Source organism: Saimiri boliviensis, chromosome 11, assembly GCF_048565385.1.
Source record: "Saimiri boliviensis isolate mSaiBol1 chromosome 11, mSaiBol1.pri, whole genome shotgun sequence".
Classification (NCBI taxonomy): Eukaryota; Metazoa; Chordata; class Mammalia; order Primates; family Cebidae; genus Saimiri; species Saimiri boliviensis.
The window spans coordinates 60,961,396-60,977,027 of record NC_133459.1 but is presented as its reverse complement, the minus strand read 5'-3'; the positions used below and the strand labels follow the sequence as shown (position 1 = coordinate 60,977,027).

The 15,632-nt window shown below is 38.3% G+C and overlaps 1 protein-coding gene across 6 annotated transcripts in view; it reads left to right on the top strand.

The window, feature by feature from the left end:
• The window catches only part of DOCK7 (dedicator of cytokinesis 7), a 242,826-nt gene that overhangs the window by 27,270 nt on the left and 199,924 nt on the right, over positions 1-15,632 (top strand). For all 6 annotated transcript variants that reach the window (XM_074380932.1, XM_074380931.1, XM_074380928.1 and 3 more), the window contains exons 3-7: positions 8,765-8,940; positions 9,128-9,196; positions 14,482-14,611; positions 14,709-14,921; positions 15,539-15,624. In XM_074380932.1, the coding sequence (XP_074237033.1) occupies positions 8,765-8,940; positions 9,128-9,196; positions 14,482-14,611; positions 14,709-14,921; positions 15,539-15,624 (674 nt within the window). The remainder of the gene's footprint in view (positions 1-8,764; positions 8,941-9,127; positions 9,197-14,481; positions 14,612-14,708; positions 14,922-15,538; positions 15,625-15,632) is intronic.

Sequence of the window (15,632 nt, the reverse complement as noted above, 5' to 3'; positions counted from 1 at the left end):
TTAAGTGATCCTCCCATATCAGCCTCTTGAGTAGCTGGAACTACAGACACATGCTAGCATGCCTGGCTAATTTTTTTATTTTTTATTGAGACAGGGTCTCACTGTGTTGCCCAGGCTAGTCTTGAACTCCTGGGCTCAAGTGATCCTCTTCAGCCTCCCAGAAATGTTGAGATTACAGATGTGAGCCACCATGCCTGGCTGATTTAATTCCTTTTTAAGGCCGACTAGTACTCCATTGTATATATATATATTACATTTTGTTTCTTTATTAATTTTGATGGACATTGGGGTTGTTTCCACCTTTTGGCTATTGTGAGTAATGTTGCTATGAACATGATAGTACAATTATCTTTTCTAGTCACTATTTTTAGTTCTTTTAGGTGTATACCTAGAAGTGGAATTGCTAGATCATAGAGTAATTCTATGTTTATTGTATGCTTTTTGAGGAACCACCAATCTGTTTTTCATAGCAACTGTATCATTTTACATTTCCACCATGAATACACAAGAGTTCCAATTTCTTCATATTATTGTCCATACTTGTTATTAACCATTTAAAAAATAATAGCCATTCTAGTGGGTGTGAAGTGGTATCCCACTTATGTTTTTGGTTTACATTTCCCTTATTTGCAAATTTTATGTGTATTTTCATTTAGTTCAGTGTATTTTTTTCATTTCATTTTTTTTTGTTTTTTTTTTTTTGAGGCGGAGTTTCGCTCTTGTTACGCAGGCTGGAGTGCAATGGCGCGATCTCGACTCACCGCAACCTCCGCCTCCTGGGTTCAGGCAATTCTCCTGCCTCAGCCTCCTGAGTAGCTGGGATTACAGGCACATGCCACCATGCCCAGCTAATTTTTTGTATTTTTAGTAGAGACGGGGTTTCACCATGTTGCCCAGGATGGTCTCGATCTCTTGACCTCGTGATCCACCCGCCTCGGCCTCCCAAAGTGCTGGGATTACAGGCTTGAGCCACCGCTCCTGGCTTTTTCATTTCATTTTTCCGACTTTTGTAACTTATGGATTATTTAGAAGTATGTTTAATTTCTAAGCGTTTGGCCACCCGCCTCGGCCTCCCAAAGTGCTGGGATTACAGGCTTGAGCCACCGCTCCTGGCTTTTTCATTTCATTTTTCCGACTTTTGTAACTTATGGATTATTTAGAAGTATGTTTAATTTCTAAGCGTTTGGAGATTTTCCTGTTACCTTTCTGTTGCCGCTTTCTAGTTTCATTCTATTGTAGTCAGAGAACACATTCTGTCTGATTCAGTTCTTTTACATTTGTTGAGGTTTGTTTGAGTATGGTCTGTCTTGGTGTATACTTTTGGGACCTTTGTAAAGAATGTACATTTTGTTGTTATTTGGTGAAGTGTTCTATAAATGTCATTTAGATCTTTTGGATGATGATGCTGTTGAATTCTGCTGTATCCTTGTTGATTTTCCATAATCTGCAGAAAAGAGATTTCTTGCTTTCTGCAGGTATAAGTGATAAGTCGTACTTTCTTCAGTCAGTTTTTGCTACACCTAATTTATAGCTCTGTTATTTAGTACATGCACATTTAAGATTGCTATGTCCTCTTGGTGGATCATTCGTTTTACAATCAAGTAATGTCTGTCTCTATTTGGTACTGTTCTTTGTTCTGAAGTCTGTGTTTTCCCATATTAACTTAGCCACTCCTGCTTTCTTTTGATTAATGGTTTCTTGGTATATCTTTTTCCATACTTTTTCAGCCTACCTATGTTGTGTTATTTAAAGTGAGTTCTTTGTAAATACCACAGTTAGGTCATATTTTTAAGTCCATTCTGCTATCTCTTATCTGTATACATTTACACTTATAATGTATAAATTTATAATTTAATATTATTCTGTTAGGGTTGAAATCTACCATTTTATTTTTCGATTATTCTCTATTTTTCCATCTCTCTGTTTTCTTTTTGCTACTTCTCTGGGGTAACCTAAATCTTTTTTAAAACTATATTTTGATTTACAGTGTTGTTGAGAGTATCTCTTGGTATAGCTTTTTAACTGTCTGTCGAAGGTATTGTGTTATATACATAACTTACCACAGTACTGGTGCTGATATATTACCAGTTTGAGTAAAGTGTAGAAACCTTACCTATTTCTATATCCCTTTACCCTCTCCTGTATATAATTGTCTTAAACGTTTTCTCTATGTACATTTAGAATCATATTGGCCAATTCAGAAAAGTCAAAAGGAAAAGGAAAGTCTATTGTATTTATCTGTATTTTTTGCTCATGCTATGTTTCCTTTCCTTCGTAATACTTCTAGATACCTTTTATTATTTCCTTTTTGTTTAGGGAATTTCTTTTACCCGTTTCTTTTAGAATAGATCTGCTGGTGACAGAATCTCTTAGTTTTTCTTTATTAGAGTATGTCATGATTTCTCCCTCGTTCTTTTTTTTTTCTTTTGAGATGTGGTGGGTCTCAGTCTGTCACCCAGGTTGGAATGTAGTGGTGCAATCTCAGCTTAGTGCAACCTCTGCCTCCCAGGCTTAAGTAATTCTCCCACCCTAGCCATCAGAGTAGCTGCGACCACAGGTGCATGCCACCATGCCCAGCCAATTTTTTGTATATTTTTGGTAGAGCTGAGGTTTTGCCATATTTCCCAGGCTGGCCTTGAACTCCTGAGCTCAGGTGATCCACTTGCCTTGGCCTCCCAAAGTGCTGGGATTACAGGCATGAGCTACTGCACCCGGCCTTCCCCTTCATTCTTCAAGCTATATTTGCAGGATCTAAAATTCCAGGTAGTCAGTTATTTTCTTTCAGCACTTGAAAAATGTTGTGCGACTTTATTTTGACTGCCATGATTTTTGATGAAAAATCCATATTATTCTCCATAGAGGTAAGGTGTCATTTTCCCCTCACTGCTTTCAAGGTGGGTTTTTGTTTTTGTTTTTTTTTGAGACAGAGTCTCCCTCTGTCCCTCAGGATGTAGTGCAGTGATGCGATCTTGGCTCACTGCAATTTCCGCCTCCAGGATTCAAGTGATTCTCATGCCTCAGCCTCCCGAGTAGCTGGGATGAGCACCCACCGCCATGCCCAGTTAATTTTTTTTTTTTTTTTTTTTTTTCCGAGACGGAGTTTCGCTCTTGCTACCCAGGCTGGAGTGCAATGGCGCGATCTCGGCTCACCGCAACCTCCGCCTCCTGGGTTCAGGCAATTCTCCTGCCTCAGCCTCCTGAGTAGCTGGGATTACAGGCACGCGCCACCATGCCCAGCTAATTTTTGTATTTTTAGTAGAGATGGGGTTTCACCATGTTGACCAGGATGGTCTCGATCTCTCGACCTCGTGATCCACCCGCCTCGGCCTCCCAAAGTGCTGGGATTACAGGCTTGAGCCACCGCGCCCGGCCTTCAGTTAATTTTTATATTTTTAATAGAGACAGGATTTCACTATGTTGGCCAGGCTGGTCTTGAACTCCTGACTCTCATCTCATGACTCTCATCTCCTGACTCTCATCTGCCTGCCTCTGCCTCCCAAAGTGCTAGGAGTACAGGTATGAGCCACCGTGCCCAGACTTTTTTTTTTTTTTGGGGGTGGGGAGTCTAAATTTGGTTGCTGTGTCATGGAACATGTTTGTTTGGCTTTATCCTGTTTAAGGTTTGCTTAGCTTCTTTTTTTTTTTTTTTTTTTTTTTTTGAGACGGAGTTTCGCTCTTGCTACCCAGGCTGGAGTGCAATGGCGCGATCTCGGCTCACCGCAGCCTCCGCCTCCTGGGTTCAGGCAATTCTCCTGCCTCAGCCTCCTGAGTAGCTGGGATTACAGGCACGCGCCACCATGCCCAGCTAATTTTTTGTATTTTTTTTTAGTAGAGACGGGGTTTCACCATGTTGCCCAGGATGGTCTCGATCCACCCGCCTCGGCCTCCCAAAGTGCTGGGATTACAGGCTTGAGCCACCGCGCCCGGCTTTGCTTAGCTTCTTAAGTCTGTAGGGTTGTGTCTTTCAAATACAGAAGTTTTCAGCCATTGTTTTTTCAGATCTGTTTCAGTCCTGCCCTCTTTTTCCTCACTTTCCAGGTCTCTGGTGATGCCAGTGTTGTATATTTTAGTGTAGTTTGTCCCTGAAGATACTTTTTATTTTTATTTTTATTTTTTTTTGAGACGGAGTTTCGCTCTTGTTACCCAGGCTGGAGTGCAATGGCGCAATCTCGGCTCACCGCAACCTCTACCTCCTGGGTTCAGGCAATTCTCCTGCCTCAGCCTCCCAGGTACCTGGGATTACAGGCACATGCCACCATGCCCAGCTAATTTTTTGTATTTTTAGTAGAGATGGGGTTTCACCATGTTGACCAGGATGGTCTCGATCTCTTGACCTCGTGATCCACCCGCCTTGGCCTCCCAAAGTGCTGGGATTACAGGCTTGAGCCACCATGCCCGGCGATACTTTTTATTTTTATTTTTGTTTTGAATTTTTTCAGTCTGTTTTTCTTTTAATGCTGTTCACATTGGATAATTTCGATTTTTCTTTCTTTAAAGTAACTGATTTTTACCTCCCCTGTCCTCTCTATTCTACTATTGTATTTGCCTGTCGAATTTTTAATTTTGGTTACTGTATTTTTCAGTTCTAAAATTTCCGTTTAGTTCTTTATATATTCTGTTTCTGTGCTGAGACTTTATTTCTTTACAGAGTTACTGACTTTTCACTTATTTTAAGAGTGTTTATAATTGCTGTTGTATCATTTTTCTTATGTTTGCTTTAAAATCTTTGTCATATAATGCTAAGATCTCTTATCTTGGTATCAACATCTATAGATTGTCTTTTTAATTAGAGTTAAGATTATCCTGGTTTTTAGTATGATGAGAGATTTTTGATTGGAACTTAGACCTTTTGGGTTTTATGTTGTGAATTTCTAGGTCTTATTTAAATATATTTTAGCTGGCTTTCTCTGATACTGCCCTAGTTATAGATGGATGCTATTTTGTTTTGGACAAATGGAGTAGAAGTTCAGATTTCTTATTTGTCTTCTTTTGGTATGCAAGGAGGGGAAGGACTCCTCGTTACTTACTGTGGAGCAGGAGGGAGAGTTCCCACTTCTGCCGGACCACAGCTTACACTATTAGCTAGGAGGGGCTGTAATGCTCCTTACTATTCCTCACACAGCCTCCACTGACACCGAGGGTGTGTGGCCTTGTTACACTAGGCATTGGTGGAAGTACTTACTCTCCACTAGACCTTCTCCGACACTGCCCAAATGAGAAAGGAAAGAGAAGCCGTGTTGCTGCTTGATATGAGTTGATAAACAGATTCCCTTAGTGGTCTCTATGCACACGATGGGAGTGAGAGACTCATTATTGCTTAGTAGATATGGAAATCCCAACTCCCTACTTGGACTTCTCTGATACTACCCTGGTGGGGAGAGTTGGGATGCCTTGTTACAGCTTGGTGAGGGTAGAAATCTAGCTCCCCATCTGGCCTTTGAGCAGTTAGAGTCTAAATGTTTTTTGTTCTCTCAGGCTGCTGCTTTCTTGATCTTTAGGCTGGAGAAAACAGGCTCCCCACCCCTTGGTCCCCCTTCCGCCGCTCCCCCCCACCCAGTGCTCCTTGGTGTTTGTGCGTTGTGGGCTTTTCTAGTTCTAAGCCTGGAATGTATAAGGTAAAAAGCAATTTTGAAGTAACTTACTGTCATGCCTTCCCTTGTGTTCTGATGTCCCTGCCAGTCAGCCTTTTTCTTAATCTTCTTTTGTTTTCTATGTAATATCTAGGCTGTTGTAGTTAGTCGAAAGAGTGAAGTACTTCTATTTCATTCTTCCAGAAGTGAAAGTACCCCCTAGTGACTTTTGATGTTTGAGCACTTTTTTTATGTGCTTAATTTTTTCCCATTTATTTGAAGGTATGGCTTTAAAAAACTTATTGAGATATAGGACTTCTTTATATATTCTAAGTGCTAGTCCTTTATAAAATAAACTTTGTAAATATTTTAGTGTGGCTTGTTAATCATTTTCTTTCTTTCTTTTTTTTTTTTGAGATGGAGTCTCACTGTTGTTGCCCAGGTTGGAGTGCAATGGAGCAATCTCAGCTAGCTGCAAACTCCACCTCCTGGGTTCAAGTGTTTTTCCTGCCTCAGCCTCCAGAGTAGCTGGGTTTGCAGGTGTCCACCACCATGCTCGGCTAATTTTTTTTTTTGTTGTTTGTATTTTTAGTAGAGGTGAGGTTTCACCATGTTGGCCAGGCTGGTCTCAAACTCCTAATCATTTTCTTAACAGTGTCTTTTAATGAATCCAATTTTTCTTTTATGATCATTCTTTTTTCATGTCTTAGAAAACTTGGCTTACACCCAAACTGTAAAGACATCCTGCTATGTTTTCTTCAAGTAGCTTTATACTTTTAGCATGTATGTTTGTGTCTGTGATCCATCTCAATTTAATTTTTGTATATGTTGTGATACAAAGATTGGGGTTTATTTTTTTAAATATGGATATCCAGTTCTAGTAACAACGGTTTAAGAAGATTTTTCTTTTCTTTTTTTTTTTTTTTTTGAGACGGAGTTTCGCTCTTGTTACCCAGTCTGGAGTGCAATGGCGCGATCTCGGCTCACCGCAACCTCCGCCTCCTGGGTTCAGGCAATTCTCCTGCCTCAGCCTCCTGAGTAGCTGGGATTACAGGCACGTGCCACCATGCCCAGCTAATTTTTTGTATTTTTAGTAGAGACAGGGTTTCACCATGTTGATCAGGATGGTCTCGATCTCTTGACCTTGTGATCCACCCGCCTCGGCCTCCCAAAGTGCTGGGATTACAGGCTTGAGCCACCGCGCCCGGCCCTTAAGAAGATTTTTCTTTTCCTGTTGGATTATTTTCTTTTTCCCTGTTAAAAACAACATCCTAGCTTAATTTGTATTTAACGGGATAGATGAGATAGAATGCTTATGAGAAAAAGTTGTAGAAAAAAATTTTAGAGCTTGAAAACCCCGTTTCAAATTTCTGCCCTACCATTTTGTGGCTATTTCATTTTCAGGTGTTAGTTAACCTTTTTGAGCACAAACACCTTTATTTGTAGAATTGAAATAGTAATTATATCTAACTTACAGGGTTTGAGGGAGGTTTAAATGAGATAGCATATACTGATAATGATAAATAACTACCATCTTTTGAGAGTTTAACATGTATTATTTATTATTTTACTCAACATCTTTAAAATGTTTAGTCCAGGCTGGGCACTGTGGCTCATGCCTGTAATCCCAGCACTTTGAAAAGCCGAGACAGGCAGACTGCTTGAGCTCAGGAGTTCAAGATTAGCCTCGGCAACATGGTGAGACCCTGTCTCTACAAAAAAAAAAAAAAAAAAAAGAAAAAAAAAAATTAGCCAGGCATGGTGGCTCACACCTGTAATCCCAGCTACTTGGGAGGCTGAGGTGGGAGAATCCCTTGATCCTGGGAAGCAAAGGTTGCAGTGCGCTGAAATTGCACTACTGCACTTCCAGCCTGGGTGACAGAGGAAGACCCAGTCTCAAAAAAAAAAAAAAAAAAAAAAAAGTTCAGTCCAAAGAAGCATAGATTAAAGCACCTTCTATTTAATAGTGTAAACCTGCACAGAGACAAGTTCCAGTGTTTTCATTCCAGATGAATATCCTGAGAAATAACGTGTTCTTATTTTCATTCTTCTACAACTGTATGTTTGTTATATATCCTTCATAGGTTTGTCAGTATTTTTTTTTCCTTTCTTGAACTAGATAGGAAGTATGGTATTTTATTAAAAAGTATCTTATTAAAAACTTGGCTAAAGAATGCTACCAGTCTTTTATTATTGTTTAGGGATAGTTTTAATAGGGCCTGAGTATTCCTTTCCTATGGCTACTGTAACAAAGTACTACAAACGAGGTGACTTAAAACAAAAGAAATTTTTTCTCTCAGTGCTAGAGGCCAGAAGTCTGAAAGCAGCATCACTGGACTAAAATAAGATTTTGGTAGGGCTGTGCTTTCTTTGGATGCTCTAGTATCAGTTCCTTGCCTTTTCCAAATTCTGATGGCTTTGGCATTCCTTCACTTGTGGTCACATCACCTCTATTTTTAAGGCCAAAATATTCAGATCTCTCTCTTTTTCCATCTTTATACAACTTTTTTACTCTCTCTGTGTGTAGCCTGAATCTCCCTCTGTCTCCTCATGAGGATATATTTGATTGTATTTAGAAACCACCTGGATAATCCAGGATAATACCCCTGTTTTAAGATCCTTAATAACATCTGCAAAGACTGTTTTTAAATTTTATTTATTTATTTTCTTCCATACAAGGTAACATGTACAGGGCCGATGTGTTAGGATATGGAGAATTTTTAGAGGGCCATTTTTTAATCCTACCCCAGTCTCATTATATGTTTTTACTAGGATAATCAACTAAAACAAGAAATAAAGTAAGAGCACTGTTTAGAAATGTAGCAACTTACTTTTTTGAAGAAATATATCCAAGGGTATAAAAAAGAAAAAAGAATCCTTCCAGTGAGTACTTTGTAAACTATAAAGTAGAATAAAACTGTTAATTCTTACTAGTGTATTTGTGTGAGAGTTATGGGCAAAGTGTCAGCAAGGTTGTTAAAGAGAGTATGACCCAAAACATCAAGGAATGTAAGAAGGCCAACACTTTGTGTTTTCTTTAGTGCATCTGGTTGAATATCTGTTAAAATTTTATAAAGAACTAGATTAAAAGCTTATTATATTTAAAAAAATAGTAAGTTGTTTGCCTTAAGTTTTAAAATCCTAACATTTGCCTCTTATTTTCTACCCATCTCTTATCCCACTGTTTTACAAAGGTGCCCCTTACTGAAGCAGTAGATCCAGTGGATTTGGAAGATTATCTCATTACTCATCCTTTGGCTGTGGATTCTGGGCCTTTACGGGATTTGATTGAATTTCCTCCAGATGATATTGAAGTTGTTCATAGTCCTCGGGACTGCAGAACTCTTGTTTCAGCTGTACCTGAAGAAAGGTAAGGAGACATTGACCTGTTTTTGGCTTTCGAGTAACTATAGAAAGGCTACCTTCCATTATTTTATTTAGAGGCTGTTTCTTATAGCATCATCATTTCCTGTTACTTGAACAATTGTAGCAACAAAATTAATGAACATCAGTGCTGTCCTGTCTAAGTTATAAATACATGTTCTTTTTTAAAATAGTGAAATGGATCCACATGTTAGAGACTGTGTAAGAAGTTATACCGAAGACTGGGCAATTGTCATCAGAAAGTAAGTTATATATTTATTACAATGTTACAAATGCTGAGTAAGATTTATAGATGGATTAAGGCAGATTGTAATAATTATGAGACGTGAAAATTTATTTAAACAAAATAGCTGACGAAACAAAAGAAGAACCTTTGTATATAGATATTTACTCCTTAGGAATTCTGCAGTTACTTTTACTTGCTTTCTATATAAAATATAATTCATGGGAAAACAGTATTTTTATATTACTGTAAGCCATTAAGAACTAACAGTGTATAATAATGATTTTGTAGTCTAATTCTTTTAGGAAATAATGGGTGGATGTTAATGAATAATTTGTATTTCTCAAAAAGAATTCAGTTTACTGAAACTTAAATAGCTAAGCTAAAATTAATAGGCCATTTTACAGACCAAGCTATTTGAAAGGCCTCTGCTGTTTCTAGCTAATATTTATAGGTCTTTGACCTCTACATCCAATCAGGTAAATATTTGTAAAATGTAATGTTTTATTCTAGCCAAAATTAATTTTCCTAATAAACTGTGGAATAATATTAAGAGGTCCAGGCTGGGTGTGGTGGCTCACACCTGTAATCCCAGCACTTTGGGAGGCTGAGGCAGGCAGATCACCTGAGATCAGGAGTTCGAGACCAGCCTGGCCAATATGTTGAAACCCTGTCTCTACTGAAAATACAAAAATTAGCTGCACGTGGTGGTACGTGCCTGTAATCCCAGCTACTTGGGAGGCTGAGGCAGAAGAATCACTTGAACCTGGGAGGTGGAGGTTGCAGTGAGCCAAGATGGCCCCACTGCACTCCAGCCTGGACAGCAGAGCGAGACGCCGTCTCAAAAAATAAAAGAAGGCCGGGTGCAGTGGCTCAAGCCTGTAATCCCAGCACTTTGGTAGGCCGAGGCGGGTGGATCACGAGGTCGAGAGATTGAGACCATCCTGGTCAACATGGGGAAACCCCATCTCTACTAAAAATACAAAAAATTAGCTGGGCATGGTGGCATGTGCCTGTAATCCCAGCTACTCAGGAGGCTGAGGCAGGAGAATTGCTTGAACCCAGGAGGTGGAGGTTGCGGTGAGCCGAGATTGCGCCATTGCACTCCAGCCTGGGTAACAAGAGCGAAACTCCATCTCAAAAAAAAAGAAAATAATAAAAGAAGTACAATAAAAGTAATAAAATTAATTTATACAATAATCATTTGCTAATTTGCATAATGAAGAAGGGTCTTCATCCTGAAGCTTCTTAACCTTATTTTTCTAAAGCAGATACGATTGAAGTAGTGGAGAATTGTTATGACATTATAGTTTTTACACATGAAATAATCTATGCAAAATAGTACCAGCAAGAGTGATATATCCATTGCTTATTGTTTTGCCCTCATGGCTGCTGTCTTATTTCACTGAGCTTAACATAGTGCTAAATATCACTCTGGGGGATAATGCTGACATGCTTTTTAGTTTCAGTGTGACCTAATAAAAGCACAGTCTACTGCCCTTTATATAGAAGAGCTGTTTTTATGAACTTACAATTTTGATAAGTATTTTGCTAGCCAGATTTTAGATATTACTGAATAATACTGTTCCTTTGTCAGAGAATTCAAAAGTCTTTACCTCTGAGAAACCTGTAATCAGAAATCTTAATAAAAAGGTTAGTTGTAAAATATATTGACCTCAGAACTGTGGAAATCTCTTACTTAATTCTAAGCATAGGGTTGTTAACCTTGGTTTAGGCAAGAGGATAAGAGAATTAACATTTATGGGTTTATTATGTTCTGGGCATTTTACTGGGCACTTTGCACTCATCTCATTTAAGGTTTTAACAGATAAGGCTCAGTAGTTAAGTAACTTCTTTGAGATCCTACAAACCAATAAATAAGGTAGTCAGGATGACAACATAGGAACATCAGATTTTTTTTTTTTTTTTTTTTTTTTTTTGAGACCGACTTTCGCTCTTGTTACCCAGGCTGGAGTGCAATACCCCGATCTCGGCTCACCGCAACCTCCGCCTCCTGGGTTCAGGCAATTCTCCTGCCTCAGCCTCCTGAGTAGCTGGGATTACAGGCACGTGCCACCATGCCCAGCTAATTTTTTTGTATTTTTAGTAGAGACGGGGTTTCACCATGTTGACCAGGATGGTCTTGATCTCTTGACCTCGTGATGCACCCGCCTCGGCCTCCCAAAGTGCTGGGATTACAGGCTTGAGCCACTGCGCCCGGCCAGGAACATCAGATTCTAAAGCTCTTATTTTTTCTGTTAGTCTAGATATTATACATTATATGCACTAGTTAGTGGAAGACCAAAGGGAGTACTTTTGGTGAACTAGAAGTTATGAGGTATCTCTGAAAGAAAAATGATAGATGTGATTGGAGTGTAAGAGAAAACCATAGTCCAGAATAATCTAAGAAGATATATACAAGAGCTTCAGTAGTGCCTTAAGCTCAGAACCAGTGAATACAGGCAGTGGAAAGGGAGACTTGGTAAATATTGGACATGCAGTTACCTTGAAACCTCTTCTACCATGGGTGCACAGTGGCAGCAGAGGTATCTGCCTTTTTTTTTTTTTTTTTTTTTGCAACAGTAATTGTGGAGGCTTAGGCTAATAGGTTAGTGCCCAGGGTGAGCACACCTTGGAGGAAGAAGGAATCCTCATACCCAGAAGACTAGGTACTGGCAGACTTTGCCTGGTGTGGCGTGATCTGCCCTTTCCCCACAACTACTGGCTATTGGCTGGGATAAGCAGATACAGTAGTTTAAGACAGATGTGGGGGATACAAATTAAAAAATTAAGATAGAACCCAAAATTGCCAAGTATTTGATATAAGCCAATATACTTGAAAGAAAGTTATCCAACTACAAATAATAGTACTAATAATTTAGGAAATAGTTAATAGAACATAGATTAAGACCTTTAAGTGTAATGAATATACTTATGTACATGAGAATTGTGAAAGGATATTTTAACCATATAAAAATCAGTTAGTTATCTTTGGAAATTAATATTTTGATTAGTGAGGAAATCTTACAAACTCAGCAGATGGGCTTAATGACGGTATGGATGTTGCTGAAAAGCGAAATAGCTGTAAGATGAAGCCACAAAATTCTTCCACGATTTAGCACAGAATGGCAAAGGGACATGAAAGTACTTCACTTATTTATTTGTTCAGTAAATGTTTATTGAGAGACTCATATGTACCAGGCACTATACTGAAGACTGATGATACAGCAGTGAACAAAACCAACTCTCTTCCCATATTCTAGTGGGAGATGAGATTGTCAATAGACAATAAACTAACACAGATAAATATGGAATACATAATGATCTAGGTGAGTCAAGTGGAGAAAAAAGTAGGGTGAAGTGGATAGAGAGGGCCAAGAAGAGGACAAATATTTCTATTTTATAATTTGTTTTGGTTTCTATTTAGTTATTTACTTGGGACAGGGTCTCTGTTGCCTTGGCTAGAGTGCAGTAGGACAGTCATACCTCATTGTAACCTTAAATTCCTGGCCTCAAGCCATCCTCCTACCTCACCCTCCCCAAGCGTTGGGATTACAGATGTGAGCCACCATGCTCAGCCTTCTGTTTTATATAATTAATCAGAGGAAGCCTTACTGATAGGTGATTTTGAGTAGAGACCTGAAGGAAGTGAGCCCTGTGAATATCTGGGGGAAGAACGTTATTAGGCAGAGGGAAGAGCAATACACGCAAAGGCTTCATATTGAAAGCATGCTAGGAATGTTCAAGGAACAGACAGTGAAGAGGACAGTGTGGCTGAACAGTAAGTGAGAGTAATAATGCCAAGAAACGAGTCAGAAAAATGGTGATGTGTGTGTGGTTGGATGGGTAATTATTAGAGCCTTATCATAGCAACTGACTAGAGGATGATAATATAGAAGAGAGTATATTGATCATGAATCATGAATCATTCTTTGCTTTCTTGAATTTCATATTGTCAATTTTTTAGGCTATATTTCAATAGCATTCTGATTTATCAGAGCAGCTTACGTGTGGAGCTTTACAAATTAAGGCATTTGAAACGTTCCATTGAAAATTCAGATATCTGCTTCTAAGTAATAGCTTTCATATTATACTATATTAAGTATCTTTAGTTCTTTCAGAGAAAAATTCTTTCTTTTGCGATTATGCTGTGATGGTTAATACCATGTAATTACTATTTTAATAACTTTAGCAGCAAGACTGGATGTGAGTAATTCATATCAAATGTGATTCTTTACTATCTCATGAATTGGGTGATAGCAAGAACCATACCATCTTCTTGTGAACATTATTGTTTTGCTTCAACTAAAATACTCCTTCAGTGTTGAATCCTGAACGATAATTGCTCTTTGATCAGCTTATATTTGATGTTCTTGGGTATTAGGTTGTTACTAGATTGTTAAGAAAGAAGGGTCCACTAATTTAAGGGTTGTTTTTAGCTAACTGTGTGTATATATATGTAATGTTAATTAAGTAATATGCATACGTACACAGTGATGGTGTAGATTTTGCTGTTTTTCATTTTATAAGTCTGTGGCTTTTAAGTTAAGATCTTTTATAGATAACGAGATATAGCAAAAAATTCTTGGCTATTTGAAATTTTAAGATTCAGTACTTTGTATGCATATATGTATATATATATATAACTTTTTTTATTTTTTTGAGATGGAGTCTCACTCTGTTAGCCAGGCTGGAGTGCAGTGGTGTGATCTCGGCTCACTGCAACCTCTGCCTCCTAGGTTCAAGCAGTTCTGCTGCCTCAGCCTCCTGATTAGCTGGGATTACAGGCGTATGCCACCACGCTGAGCTAATTTTTTTGTTTTAGTAGAGATGGGGTTTCACCATGTTGGCCAGGCTGGTCTTGAATGTCTAACCTCGGCCTCCCAAAGTGTCGGGATTACAGGTGTGAGCCACCGCACCTGGCCTATTTAACCTTTAAAATTTTATATTATACTTAATTCAGTGTATATTTTCTATTTTCTCATTTAATTCTTTAACCCTAGTTACTAGTTTCCCAGGTTTTCTTTTTACTGACCAATTCTTTGAATTGAAAGTTCAGCTTAATTTGTATACACATGATTGTTATGGAAAGAAGGAAAATATATTTGCTTTTGGAAACTCATACTCCCTAGTTATGTTAAGGAACACAGAATGGAAATTTTCTTTAACTTAAATTGCTAGAATAGATTCTTCTTATGTGAATAATGCAGAGAACACTTGGCTTATTTACATAATGATGCCCAAAAAGTGAAAAAATTCCAAAGTTTTATAGTTTATATTTATTTAACTTTTTTTCTTTAATAGGTATCATAAATTGGGAACAGGATTTAATCCCAATACATTAGATAAACAGAAAGAAAGGCAAAAAGGTTTACCGAAACAGGTCTTTGAATCTGATGAAGCTCCAGATGGCAACAACTACCAGGATGACCAAGTAATACTTTTATTCTTCAATAACTATAAGAAGTTATTTTAAAATAGTTAATTTATTTGTTAATTAATATATTCATATTTAATGTTTTGCATGACAGGATGATCTTAAAAGACGTTCAATGTCAATAGATGATACCCCGAGGGGTAGCTGGGCCTGTAGTATCTTTGACTTGAAAAATTCACTTCCTGATGCTTTGCTTCCCAATTTACTTGATCGAACTCCAAATGAAGAAATAGACCGTCAGAATGATGACCAAAGGAAATCAAACCGTCACAAAGAACTTTTTGCTTTGCATCCATCACCAGATGAGGTATAGATGTTTGCATATAAAGAAGCAAATGATTATTAAAATCGATCTTTTGGGATTATGATTAGTATGTAGTATTTATTACAATAAGGTAGATGATACAGCAACTGAAACATAGCTGTAATTTTTATAAATGAATACATTTTATATTAGTGAATTTATTTTTATTTTATCTTCTTTTTTGAGACCAAGTTTCACTCTTGTTGGTCAGGCTGGTGTGCAGTGGCGTGATCTAGACCTATGTCAACCTTTGCCTCCTGGGTTCAAGTGATTCTCCTGCCTTAGCCTCCCAAGTTGCTGGGATTACAGGCATGCACCACCATGCCCGGCTAATTTTGTGTTTTTAGTGGAAACAGGGTTTCTCCATGTTGGTCAGGCTAGTCTCGAACTCCCAACCTCAGATGATCTGCCCACCTTGGCCTCCCAAAGTGCTGGGGTTACAGGCATGAGCCATCATGCCTGGTCAGAGTAACTTCTGTCTGTAGATAGGTCATTCTTGTCTGTGTTCTATTGTGCAGATTAAAATTATTAGATTAGTCAAGTAAGTTCTTAAAAAAATAAAATGAAATGGCTGGAATATGAGAAGCCTATTCATTTTGGTGTTGCTTGTCAATTTGTAGGAAGAACCAATAGAACGGCTTAGTGTTCCTGATGTACCCAAAGAACATTTTGGTCAAAGACTTCTTGTAAAATGCTTATCGCTTAAGTAAGTAT